Source organism: Balaenoptera acutorostrata, chromosome 1 (genome assembly GCF_949987535.1).
Source record: "Balaenoptera acutorostrata chromosome 1, mBalAcu1.1, whole genome shotgun sequence".
Taxonomy (NCBI): Eukaryota; Metazoa; Chordata; class Mammalia; order Artiodactyla; family Balaenopteridae; genus Balaenoptera; species Balaenoptera acutorostrata.
The window spans coordinates 65,080,732-65,094,290 of NC_080064.1; the positions used below are offsets into that span (position 1 = coordinate 65,080,732).

General features: G+C 39.0%; 1 protein-coding gene across 6 annotated transcripts in view; it reads left to right on the plus strand.

Moving 5' to 3' along the window:
- The window catches only part of TNNI3K (TNNI3 interacting kinase), a 288,508-nt gene that overhangs the window by 88,371 nt on the left and 186,578 nt on the right, over positions 1-13,559 (plus strand). For all 6 annotated transcript variants that reach the window (XM_007182931.3, XM_007182928.2, XM_007182927.2 and 3 more), the window contains 3 exons: positions 2,220-2,364; positions 2,450-2,554; positions 5,910-6,004. In XM_007182931.3, coding sequence (XP_007182993.1) covers positions 2,220-2,364; positions 2,450-2,554; positions 5,910-6,004 — 345 coding nt within the window. The remainder of the gene's footprint in view (positions 1-2,219; positions 2,365-2,449; positions 2,555-5,909; positions 6,005-13,559) is intronic.

A 13,559-nucleotide genomic window follows, 5' to 3' on the forward strand; every position in this document is an offset into this window, starting at 1 on the left:
AGCTTATTGGCCTTAGCACTTAGCAAAATTCTAAGAGGGAAATTTGTAAAAAGGGAGAGTGAAGATTTTTATTAAGTATCTAATTTGTGATAAGCATCATGCTAGACACTTTCTAGAAATGATCTCCTTTAATCCTTTCAGCATCCCTGCTGCACCAATAGTGTTATTATATCCACTGTTACTTATAAGAAATCAATATCTCCAACACCTAGTACAGTGCTTGGTGCCTACTGATTATTTAATACTTGTTGAGGAATGACTATGTGTCAGTCAGGTGTTCTTATTTGCAAGTGTTGGAAACTAATGCTTGCTAATTTAAGCATGAGGGGAAATATTAAAGGATATCAATTAGCACACAGAATCTTCCCCAGGACAGAGTAGAAAGCCAGGTTTGGAATTCTCACAGTGAGAAATAGTGTCCAGAATCACACCCCAAAACTAATCCTTTGAAGGCACACTGCCACCCCAGCTAGGCACACACACCAACACTTGTGTTTCTGGCACCAACAGTGCAGGGCACCCAGTCTGTGGCTGGGCAACAGTACCACTGGAAATTAGATGGAGCTATTCTACCACTGCTACTTTGCCAAGATAGAATAGACTCTCCTTTTGTGTGTCATCAGCTCTGATGTCAGAGTCTGAAATAACATGTTGATTGGAAAAGCCTGTAGATAAGTGTCCAACCAGGGCGTGGTTGAGAGTGAAAGGGTCACTATTAAAAATTATGCTAGGATAACAAGCCTAAACCAGGACATATGGTCACCCTCTACTAATTCTGTGCCCTTAACTGCAAAGGAGGCTTGGAAAGCATATTTTCAGCTTCTTTGATAAAAGGTGATCTTGGCCTCTAGTCAGTACTTTCAGTATAGGGAATTTCCCAAATGTCAGAAGAGTTTATAAGGCTGGATTGGACAAAGAGAAGGTCAAATGCCCACTACTGAGTAATCAATTTAACAGTTAATGTTAAATAACTATCTTAGGTAATACAATTAATGAGGTCTTCCTCACTCTAAAACTTGCTGCCTTTTCATTATACCATGCTCTGTATACCACAGTATGACATTTCTCAGTTAAGGGGACATCAGAACCTCCTATACAGTATTGCAAACATACAGAGTACTAGGCCCCACGCTAACACATTGAGCCAAAATTTTGGGAAATGGTCCTCTGTCCAGAGTCTGAAATTTTTAACATCTTCCATGGGGGTGAAAGGGAAATCAATTTGAAAGGAGATACTTGTGGAAATAAGGCTATGAGTACCTTTTAGATACTTAGTTTCCTGAACTCTTCCACTGTGCAAGGTAGATTTTTTTTAACATCTTTATTGGAGTATAATTGCTTTACACTGGTGTGTTAGTTTCTGCTTTATAATAAAGTGAATCAGCTATACATATACATATATCCCCATATCTCCTCCCTCTTGCATCTCCCTCTCACCCTCCCTATCCCACACCTCTAGGTGGTCACAAAGCACCGAGCTGATCTCCCTGTGCTATGCGGCTACTTCCCACTAGCTATCTGTTTTACATTTGGTAGTGTATATATGTCCATGCCACTCTCTCACTTCGTTCCAGCTTACCCTTCCCCTCTCTGTGTCCTCAAGTCCATTCTCTACATCTGCATCTTTATTCCTGTCCTGCCCCTAGTTTCTTCAGATATATGTGTTAGCATACAGTATTTGTTTTTCTCTTTCTGACTTAATTCACTCTGTATGACAGATTCTAGGTCCATCCACCTCACTACAAATAACTCAATTTCGTTTCTTTTTATGGCTGAGTAATATTCCATTGTATATATGTGCCACATCTTCTTTATCCATTCATCTGTCAATGGACACTTAGGTTGCTTCCATGTCCTGGCTATTGTAAATAGAGCTGCAATGAACATTGTGGTACATAATTCTTTTTGAATTATGGTTTTCTCAGGGTATATGCCCAGTAGTGGAATTCCTGCGTCATATGGTATGCAAGGTATGTTTGATTAGATGCATTCCATAGATTTATGGGAGCTAGAAGAAAGCCTGCTTAATGTGGAAATAGGCTATAGGATAGAACTATAACTTTTTAAATTGGTGGCACTTAATTTCCTTTATTATTGTCATTAATTGGCTATTTCCAGGAGTCTCTCAGGCACTTAGAAAAGTCCCTGATACTACACATGAGCAGGTTGAGAAATAGAGGATTCCGGATAACATATCTTTCCTTTTCTTTTGATGACAGTGAATGCTCAGGACAATGAAGATCATGTTCCACTCCATTTCTGTTCTCGCTTTGGACACCATGATATAGTGAAGTACCTGCTCCAGAGCAATTTAGAAGTTCAGCCACATGTTGTTAATATCTATGGAGACACCCCTTTGCACCTGTGAGTATTATGTATACTTCCATAGGTACTCCAGGTATACTACGTGTACCTTCTTACTATTCTCAAAATATTTTATTAACTCTAGGGCATGCTACAATGGCAAATTTGAAGTTGCCAAGGAAATCATCCAAATATCAGGAATAGAAAGTCTGACTAAAGAAAACATCTTCAGTGAAACGGCTTTTCACAGGTAAAAGAATATTTAAGTGCAATAGCCTCTAAACTTAGCTAACACCCTACAACACCGGAAGTCATGCACATAAAGCAAGAATGAATAGTGGCAGATGTTGCAATCAGAGGGCAAGACCAGAGGGTGGGCAGAGGACAAGGAGCCCAAGCTAGATGCACAGAAGAAAAGGTAGACGCAGATGCTGCAGTCAGTACAACAGATGGGGCCAGAGCCAGATGCTGCCTTCCTGGCAGCAGCCACAAAGACAGGGAATGATGTTGCCAAGGCAACAGGCATATCAACATCTGTAAGCATATTGCTCCTATTCCACTTCACTCTGCAGAAAGCTGCCAAAAGGAGCAGTGCCCATAATCCTCCTCCGACAAGAATCTCATTACCAGAATTCATCAGCATCAAATGTGACATTTTTTTCCTTACCACTTAAACCTTATGTGCAAATCTATCTACCTATCTAAGACGTCCATCTGTCAGCCTGTAAGAGCTTAGTCAGGGTGGCCACTGAGGTACCTAAGAAGGCATTAGCTCCTTGCTAGGAATCAATTAGAGTCCTTTGCAACGTGCTCTGGAAAAGCACCCTGAAGGAGCAGCTGGGTTTGGAAAAGTTGTGACAAAGAAAAAAAGAAAGAAAGAGAGAGAAGGAGGGAAAAGTTTGCTAAGAACTCAAGCGCATAACTCCCTAAAATGTCCAGAAGGAAGGCAGATGTTTTATAAAATTTAAAACCCTCATTTTTTAACACGTTACTGTTTTGCTTATAAAAATAAAAACATAGTCATTTGAATTGAGTAAACCTTGAATGTAAGATTATTTACCTACATATTACAGATCTCTTGGCTAGTTAGCAACCTCTAAAACATGTATTTGAGACTAGTATGTTATTTACATAGTGTTTGTCCTGTACTAGTGAATAATAGAAATGAGACACTTTTTTTTAATACTGAACTAAAACTAAGCTTACACTTCTGCATCAGGCATCAACTCGTCAAATTTCACTTGGATTTCCAGATTTTTCTTATCACCCAAAGAGGTCAGCCAAAAGGGAGGTGAAGAAGACTACCATTTATGGAACAGTGAATATGTGCTGGATGATTTGCAGCCATTATCTCATTTAATCCTCATAACCATTTTATGAAGTTGGATTTACTATCCCTTTTTTACCAATGAGAAAATTGAGGCTCAAGAAAACTAAGTAACTTGCCAAAGATTCTTATGGCTAGAAAAACATGTATTAAATGCCTGACTAATTCCAAATCCTGTGTTTTTATATATCTTCATGTTCTAGTACCAAAATATTTTGTCTGTTTTCTATACACTCTGTAACAGAACAGATGCAAGAACTCTTCAGATCATGCCTTCAAAGTGTACCAGTGGAATTTGTCCCTGAAGGGGATAGTTGGCAGAACTGATATGTACGGGTTACTAGTGTCCTCTACCCATTAGGTCATTCTTGTGGAGGCTGACACCACAGGCTAGTTTTCAAATCATTTTGCTACTTTGTGCACATAAATTGAAACCGACTATAATCAGAGGGTTATTGTCACCTTCAGAAGATTGTCTATATGACAAGATTAGTGAAGTGAGTTAAAAGTATGTATCCAATTGTTTTATTTTGTGCAAACCTGTGGCTACTAGGAATAACATATTAATATTTTTATCCTATTCATTTTAAGTACATATTTATAAAAGAAATTCTCCTTTTACATAAGGAACTGACTACAGTTATGAATTTTTCTATGTACAAATCACAGTGCTTTACACATAGTCAGCACTAAGTACATTCCTGTTACTGTTTTCATATGTCTGTATGTATACACATTTGTATACACACGTACACACACACACACACACACACACACACATATATATATATGTTCAGAATTCATCATTTCCTATAAATAGTTGCTTTGAACAGAAACAATGAGGTAATTCAGACAATGGAACATTAAAAGTATAGTGTTAATGGTCCTATTTATAATACAAATAACTAATGGTGATATGATCTATTACACTGAGATGGTTGTTTTTTATTCACTTAATTATTCAAGAAAGGCTTGTTAAGGACCTGCCTTCTGTTGTTGCTGGTAGGAACATTAACATGACACAGTCCCTTCCCTCCTTAAGGGAACTCTATTGTAAGGTATCAAAACACACAGAGGTGTATTCATTACCATAATACAATATGATAAGTGCCATAAAACTGAAATTACAAGGAAGCAGAGGAGATAGCAATGAACTCAGCCTTTGGTTCATGAGAAGACTTCATAGAGGAAGCAATAGTTCAACTAGATAAATAATGGCATTTATTTAAAGAAAATAATAATATTCCATGAGAGAAAAAGGATTTAGGCAAAGTCATCCCAGGGAGAGGGAAGAGTAAGACCCAGTGAACTACCACTTCTAGAACAAATCTGGAAGGGAAAAACACTTTTTCTGTACTCTACCTCAACACTCAATACCTCACTTCTGAAACACATGATACCAGTTTTGTGTGAGATTTTTCTACACCAAACAATTCTCCAGTTCTCTACAGACACCGAGTGGGTGTCCTAAAATTCATTTCAGTTTGGCACTGCCTACCTGGAATTAGCGTCAGATCTCACAAGACTGCCCCTCTTCCCACTTCAGGTGCAATCACAAGTCTAACTTGTCACCTAAATCTCTCAGAACCTTCCTGCATTCCCCCATTCCATTCAGTTGCCCTGCAGAATGCCTAGAAAAGAATTAATATCATAGGAAATATTTAATATTTAATAAGAAAATGCTAGAAATTTTATACAGCTCCTTTCTTGAAGGCCCATATTTGAGAATCTTAGGATTTTATTGCTTTATGTGTTTTTTTTTTTCTTATCACCTCCTTCTCCTCTCTCTTTCCCTCCTTCTCTCATCTGTCTTTTTGGCACTTATATAAACATCAACATCTAGAATAGCCTGGGTGAATCAGGGCTGTTTTAATTTTCTAGGGCTACCATAACTAAATACTACAGACTGGGTGGCTTGAACACCAGAAATTTATTTTCTTACAGTTCTAGAGGCTGGAAGTCCAAGATCAAGGTGTCAGGTTCGGTTTCTTCTGAGGCCTTTCTCTTTGTATTGCAGATGGCCACCTTCTTTTTGTGTCTTTACCTGGTTGTCCCTCTGTTCATGTCATCTGTATACTTATCTTCCCTTCTTATAAGGACACCAGTCATATTTGGTGAGGGCCCATCCTAATTATTCCATTTCCATTTAATTACCTCTGTAAATTATACCTCTTTAAATTATAGTCACATTATAAGGTTATGAGAGTTAGGGCTTCAACATATTAATTTGAAGTGCATACATTCAGCCTTCTATTTTCCCTGTGTTATATTTTTGCAGTGCTTGTACCTATGGCAAGAGCATTGACCTGGTTAAATTTCTTCTTGATCAGAATGTCATAAGCATCAACCACCAAGGAAGGGATGGGCACACAGGTAAGACTGTGGTGAGAACATCACCAGTTTCTGATGCATGTGAATGCTCAAGAAAAGTGGTGGGCTCAGGGTGGGGGGCGACGTGGGAGTGGTCAACCCCAATGAGGGGGAATATTTTATCAATGACATCATTTGAATTGATGGTGCATGGTGATAATAAAAAGAAGACTGACTTTTGGTCAGTTTCATTATTGTGCTAAAGTATCTACAGTCAATGCACCCATTATGATCTGCACCAGGAACAGACTGATCACACTGCCTTACCCTTGGCTTGCTGCTGAAAAAAATCCCTTGTTTGGGGTCTTTGTTCTTTGATTTGTACAAAGTTGCTAACATTTATTCTGGTAATTACAGTGGATATAGAAATACTAGAAATTGTGCTAAGCAAAAGGTAGTCTATATACATCAACTAGGTACTTCTTTTCCTAAACTATGTCGTTTGTTTTTTTTTAAACATCTTTATTGGAGTATAATTGCTTTACAATGGTGTGTTAGTTTCTGCTTTATAACAAAGCGAATCAGTTATACATATACATATGTTGCCATATCTCTTCCCTCTTGCGTCTCCCTCCCTCCCACCCTCCCTATCCCACCCCTCTAGGTGGTCACAAAGCACCGAGCTGATCTCCCTGTGCTATGCGGCTGCTTCCCACTAGCTATCTATTTTACATTTGGTAGTGTATATATGTCTATGCCACTGTCTCACCCTGTCACATCTTACCCCTCCCCCTCCCCCTATACTCAAGTCCATTCTCTAGTAGGTCTGTGTTTTTATTCCCATCTTGTCACTAGGTTCTTCATGACCTTTTTTTTTTTTTCCTTAGATTCCATATATATGTGTTAGCATACTGTATTTGTTTTTCTCTTTCTGACTTACTTCACTCTGTATGACAGACTCTAACTCCATCCACCTCACTACAAATACCTCCATTTCATTTCTTTTTATGGCTGAGTAATATTCCATTGTATATATGTGCCACATCTTCTTTATCCATTCATCCGATGATGGACACTTAGGTTGCTTCCATGTCCTGGCTATTGTAAATAGAGCTGCAATGAACATTTTGGTGCATGACTCTTTTTGAATTATGGTTTTCTCAGGGTATATGCCCAGTAGTGGGATTGTGGGGTCGTATGGTAGTTCTATTTGTAGTTTTTTAAGGAACCTCCATACTGTTCTCCATAGTGGCTGTATCAATTTACATTCCCACCAACAGTGCAAGAGGGTTCCCTTTTCTCCACACCCCCTCCAGCATTTATTCTTTCTAGATTTTTTGATGATGGCCATTCTGACCGGTGTGAGATGATATCTCATTGTAGTTTTGATTTGCATTTCTCTAATGATTAATGATGTTGATCATTCTTTCATGTGTCTGTTGGCAATCTGTATATCTTCTTTGGAGAAATGTCCATTTAGGTCTTCTGCCCATTTTTCGGTTGGGTTGTTTGTTTTTTTGTCATTGAGCTGCATGAGATGCTTGTAAATCTTGGAGATTAATCTTTTATCAGTTGCTTCATTTGCAAATATTTTCTCCCATTCTGAGGGTTGTCTTTTGGTCTTGTTTATGGTTTCCTTTGCTGTGCAAAAGCTTTTAAGTTTCATTAGGTCCCATTTGTTTATTTGTGCTTTTATTTCCATTTCTCTAGGAACTGGGTCAAAAAGAATCTTGCTGTGATGTATGTCATAGAGTGTTCTGCCTATGTTTTCCTCTAAGAGTTTGATAGTGTCTGGCCTTACACGTAGGTCTTTAATCCATTTTGAGTTTATTTTTGTGTATGGTGTCAGGAAGTGTTCTAATTTCATACTTTTACATGTACCTGTCCAGTTTTCCCAGCACCACTTATTGAAAAGGCTGTCTTTTCTCCACTGTATATGCTTGCCTCCTTTATCAAAGATAAGGTGACCATATGTGCGTGGGTTTATCTCTGCGCTTTCTATCCTGTTCCATTGATCTATGTTTCTGTTTTTGTGCCAGTACCAAACTGTCTTGATTACTGTAGCTTTGTAATATAGTCTGAAGTCAGGGAGCCTGATTCCTCCAGCTCCATTTTTCGTTCTCAAGATTGCTTTGGCTATTCGGGGTCTTTTGTGTTTCCATACAAATTGTGAAATTTTTTGTTCTAGTTCTGTGAAAAATGCCAGTGGTAGTTTGATAGGGATTGCATTGAATCTGTAGATTGCTTTGGGTAGTAGAGTCATTTTCACAATGTTGATTATTCCAACCCAAGAACATGGTATATCTCTCCATCTGTTTGTATTGTCTTTGATTTCTTTCATCAGTTTCTTATCGCTTTCGGCATACAGGTCTTTTGTCTCCTTAGGTAGGTTTATTCCTAGATATTTTATTCTTTTTGTTGCAGTGGTAAACGGGAGTGTTTTCTTAATTTCACTTTCAGATTTTTCATCATTAGTGTATAGGAATGCAAGAGATTTCTGTGCATTAATTTTGTATCCTGCTACTTTACCAAATTCATTGATTAGCTCTAGTAGTTTTCTGGTAGCATCTTTAGGATTCTCTATGTATAGTATCATGTCATCTGCAAACAGTGACAGCTTTACTTCTTCTTTTCCGATTTGGATTCCTTTTATTTCTTTTTCTTCTCTGATTGCTGTGGCTAACACTTCCAAAACTATGTTGAATAGTAGTGGTGAGAGTGGGCAACCTTATCTTGTTCCTGATCTTAGTGGAAATGGTTTCAGTTTTTCACCATTGAGGACAATGTTGGCCGTGGGTTTGTCATATATGGCCTTTATTATGTTGAGGAAAGTTCCCTCTATGCCTACTTTCTGCAGGGCTTTTATCATAAATGGGTGTTGAATTTTGTTGAAAGCTTTCTCTGCATCTATTGAGATGATCATATGGTTTTTCTCCTTCAGTTTGTTAATATGATGTATCACGTTGATTGATTTGCATATATTGAAGAATCCTTGCATTCCTGGAATAAACCCCACTTGATCATGGTGTATGATCCTTTTAATGTGCTGTTGGATTCTGTTTGCTAGTATTTTGTTGAGGATTTTTGCATCTATGTTCATCAGTGATATTGGCCTGTAGTTTTCTTTCTTTGTGACATCTTTGTCTGGTTTTGGTATCAGGGTGATGGTGGCCTCGTAGAATGAGTTGGGGAGTGTTCCTCCCTCTGCAATATTTTGGAAGAGTTTGAGAAGGATAGGTGTTAGCTCTTCTCTAAATGTTTGATAGAATTCGCCTGTGAAGCCATCTGGTCCTGGGCTTTTGTTTGTTGGAAGATATTTAATCACAGTTTCAATTTCAGTGCTTGTGATTGGTCTGTTCATATTTTCTATTTCTTCCTGGTTCAGTCTCGGTAGGTTGTGCATTTCTAAGAATCTGTCCATTTCTTCCAGGTTGTCCATTTTATTAGCATAGAGTTGCTTGTGGAATGTCTCATGATCCTTTGTATTTCTGCAGTGTCAGTGGTTACTTCTCCTTTTTCATTTCTAATTCTATTGATTTGAGTTTTCTCCCTTTTCCTCTTGATGAGTCTGGCTAATGGTTTATCAATTTTGTTTATCTTCTCAAAGAACCAGCTTTTAGTTTTGTTGATTTTTGCTATTGTTTCCTTCATTTGTTTTTCATTTATTTCTGATCTGATCTTTATGATTTATTTCCTTCTTCTAGCTTTGGGGTTTTTTTGTTCTTCTTTCTCTAACTGCTTTAGGTGCAAGGTTAGTTTGTTTATTCGAGATGTTTCCTGTTTCTTGATGTAGGCTTGTATTGCTATAAACTTCCCTCTTAGCACTGCTTTTGCTGCATCCCATAGGTTTTGGGTCGTCGTGTCTCCATTGTCATTTGTTTCTAGGTATTTTTTGATTTCCCCTTTGATTTCTTCAGTGATCATTTCGTTATTAAGTAGTGTATTGTGTAGCCTCCATGTGTTTGTACTTTTTACAGATCTTTTCCTGTAATTGATATCTAGTCTCATAGCATTGTGGTCAGAAAAGATACTTGATACGATTTCAATTTTCTTAAATGTACCAAGGCTTGATTTGTGACCCAAGATATGATCTATCCTGGAGAATGTTCCATGAGCACTTGAGAAAAATGTGTATTCTGTTGTTTTGGGGTGGAATGTCCTATAAATATCAATTAAGTCCATCTTGTTTAATGTATCATTTAAAGCTTGTGTTTCCTTATTTATTTTCATTTTGGATGATCTGTCCATTGGTGCAAGTGGGATGTTAAACTCCCCTACTATGATTGTGTTACTGTCGATTTCCCCTTTTATGGCTGTTAGTATTTGCCTTATGTATTGAGATGCTCCTATGTTGGGTGCATAAATATTTACAATTTTTATACCTTCCTCTTGGATCGATCACTTGATCATTATACAGTGTCCTTCTTTGTCTCTTGTAATTGTCTTTAGTGTAAAGTCTATTTTGTCTGATATGAGAATTGCTACTCCAGCTTTCTTTTTATTTCCATTTGCATGGAATATCTTTTTCCATCCCCTCACTTTCAGTCTGTATGTGTCTCTAGGTCTGAAGTGGGTCTCTTGTAGGCAGCATATATATGGGTCTTGTTTCTGTATCCATTCAGCCAGACTGTGTCTTTTGGTGGGGCATTTAATCCATTTACATTTAAGGTAATTATCGATATGTATGTTCCTATTCCCATTTTCTTAAATGTTTTGGGTTTGTTATTGTAGGTGTTTTCCTTCTCTTGTGTTTCTGGCCTAGAGAAGTTCCTTTAGCATTTGTTGTCAAGCTGGTTTGGTGGTGCTGAACTCTCTCAGCTTTTGCTTGTCTGTTAAGGTTTTAATTTCTCCATCAAATCTGAATGAGATCCTTGCTGGGTAGAGTAATCTTGGTTGTAGGTTTTTCTCCTTCATCACTTTAAGTATATCCTGCCACTCCCTTCTGGCTTGCAGAGTTTCTGCTGAAAGATCAGATGTTAACCTTATGGGGATTCCCTTGTGTGTTATTTGTTGTTTTTCCCTTGCTGCTTTTTTTTTTTTTTTAAATTAAACCTTTCTTACAACACTTTTTAATTTTATTTATTTATTTATTTTTGCTGTGCTGGGTCTTCACCTCTGTGCGAGGGCCCTCTCCAGCTGCGGCAAGCGGGGGCCACTCCTCATCACAGTGCGCAGGCCTCTCACTATCGCGGCCTCTCCTGTTGCGGAGCACAGGCTCCAGATGCGCAGGCCCAGTAATTGTGGCCCACGGGCCCAGTCGCTCCGCGGCATGTGGGATCCTCCCAGACCAGGGCCCGAACCCGTGTCCCCTGCATTGGCAGGCAGACTCTCAACCACTGCGCCACTAGGGAAGCCCCACCCTTGCTGCTTTTAATATGTTTTCTTTATATTTAATTTTTGACAGTTTGATTAATATGTGTCTTGGCGTGTTTCTCCTTGGATTTATCCTGTATGGGACTCTCTGTGCTTCCAGGACTTGATTAACTATTTCCTTTCCCATATTAGGGACGTTTTCAACTATAATCTCTTCAAATATTTTGTCAGTCCCTTTTTTTTTCTCTTCTTCTTCTGGGACCCCTATAATTCGAATGTTGGTGCGTGTAATGTTGTCCCAGATGTCTCTGAGACTGTTCTCAGTTCTTTTCATTCTTTTTTCTTTATTCTGCTCTGCAGTAGTTATTTCCACTATTTTATCTTCCAGGTCAATTATCCGTTCTTCTACCTCAGTTTTTCTGCTATTGATCCCGTCTGGCGTAATTTTAATTTCATTTATTGTGTTTTTCATCGTTGCTTGGTTCCTCTTTAGTTCTTCTACGTCCTTGTTAAATGTTTCTTGCATTTTGTCTATTCTATTTCCAAGATTTTGGATCATCTTTACTATCATTATTCTGAATTCTTTTTCAGGTAGACTGCCTATTTCCTCTTCATTTGTTAGGTCTGGTGTGTTTTGACCCTGCTCCTTCATCTGCTGTGTGTTTTTCTGTCTTCTCATTTTGCTTATCTTACTGTGTTTGGGGTCTCCTTTTCACAGGCTGCAGGTTCGTAGTTCCCGTTGTTTTTGGTATCTGTCCCCAGTGGCTAAGGTTGGTTCAGTGGGTTGTGTAGGCTTCCTGGTGGAGGGGACTAGTGCCTGAGTTCTGGTGGATGAGGCTGGATCTTCTCTTTTTGGTGGGCACGTCCACGTCTGGTGGTGTGTTTTGGGGTGTCTGTGGCCCTATTATGATTTTAGGCAGCCTCTCTGATAATGGATGGGGCTGTGTTCCTGTCTTGCTAGTTGTTTGGCATAGGGTGTCCAGCAGTGTAGCTTGCTGGTCGTTGAGTGAAGCTGGTTCTTGATGTTGAGATGGAGATTTCTGAGAGATTTTTGCCGTTTGGTATTACGTGGAGCTGGGAGGTCTCTTGTGGACCAGTGTCCTGAAGTTGGCTCTCCCACCTCAGAGGCACAGCCCTGATGCCTGGCTGGAGCACCAAGAGCCTTTCATCCACACGGCTCAGAATAAAAGGGAGAAAAAATAGAAAGAAAGAAAGAAAGAGGATAAAGTAAAATAAAATAAAATAAAATAAAATAAAATAAAGCTATTATAATAAAACGTAAGAAAAAATTATTAAGAAAAAATTTAGTAAGAAAAAGCATTTTATTAATTTTTAAAAATAAATTTATTAATTTTTTATAATAAAAATAAGAAAAATTATTAAGAAAAAATTTATTAAGAAACATTTTTTTTAATTTTTTAAAATAAAAAATATGAAAAGACTTAGTAAGAAAAATTTTTTTTTAATTTTTAAAAATAGAAAATAAGGAAAAAATTATTAAGAAAACATTTATTAAGAAAAAAAAATTTTTAAGTAAAAAAAACAACAGACGGACCGAACCCTAGGACAAATGGTGAAAGCAAAGCTATACAGACAAAATCTCACCCAGAAGCATACACATATATACTCACAAAAAAAGGAAAAGGGGAAAAATTAATATATCCTGCTCCCAAAGCCCACCTCCTGAATTTGGGATGATTCGTTGTCTACTCAGGTATTCAACAGATGCAGGTACATCAAGTTGTTTGTGGAGCTTTAATCTGCTGCTTCTGAGGCTGCTGGGAGAGATTTCCCTTTCTCTTCTTTGTTTGCACAGCTCCCAGGGTTCAGCTTTGGATTTGGACCTGCCTCTGCGTGTAGGTCGCCTGAGGGCGTCTGTTCTTCGCTCAGACAGGACGGGGTTAAAGGAGCAGCGGCTTCGGGGGCTCTGGCTCACTCAGGCCGGGGGGAGGGAGGGGTACGGATGCGGGGCGAGCCTGCAGCGGCAGAGGCTGGCATGACGTTGCAGCAGCCCGAGGTGCACCGTGCGTTCTCCCGGGGAAGTTGTCCCTGGATCACGGGAGCCTGGCAGTGGCGAGCTGCACAGGCTCCCGGGAGGGGCGGTGTGGATAGTGCCCTGTGCTTGCATACAGGCTTCTTGGTGGCGGCAGCAGCAGCCTTAGCATCTCATGCCCGTCTCTGGGGTCCGCGCTGATAGCCGCGGCTCGCGCCCGCCTTTGGAGCTTGTTTAGACAGCGCTCTGAATCCCCTCTCCTCGTGCACCAGGAAACAAAGAGGCAAGAAAAAGTCTCTTGCCTCTTCGGCA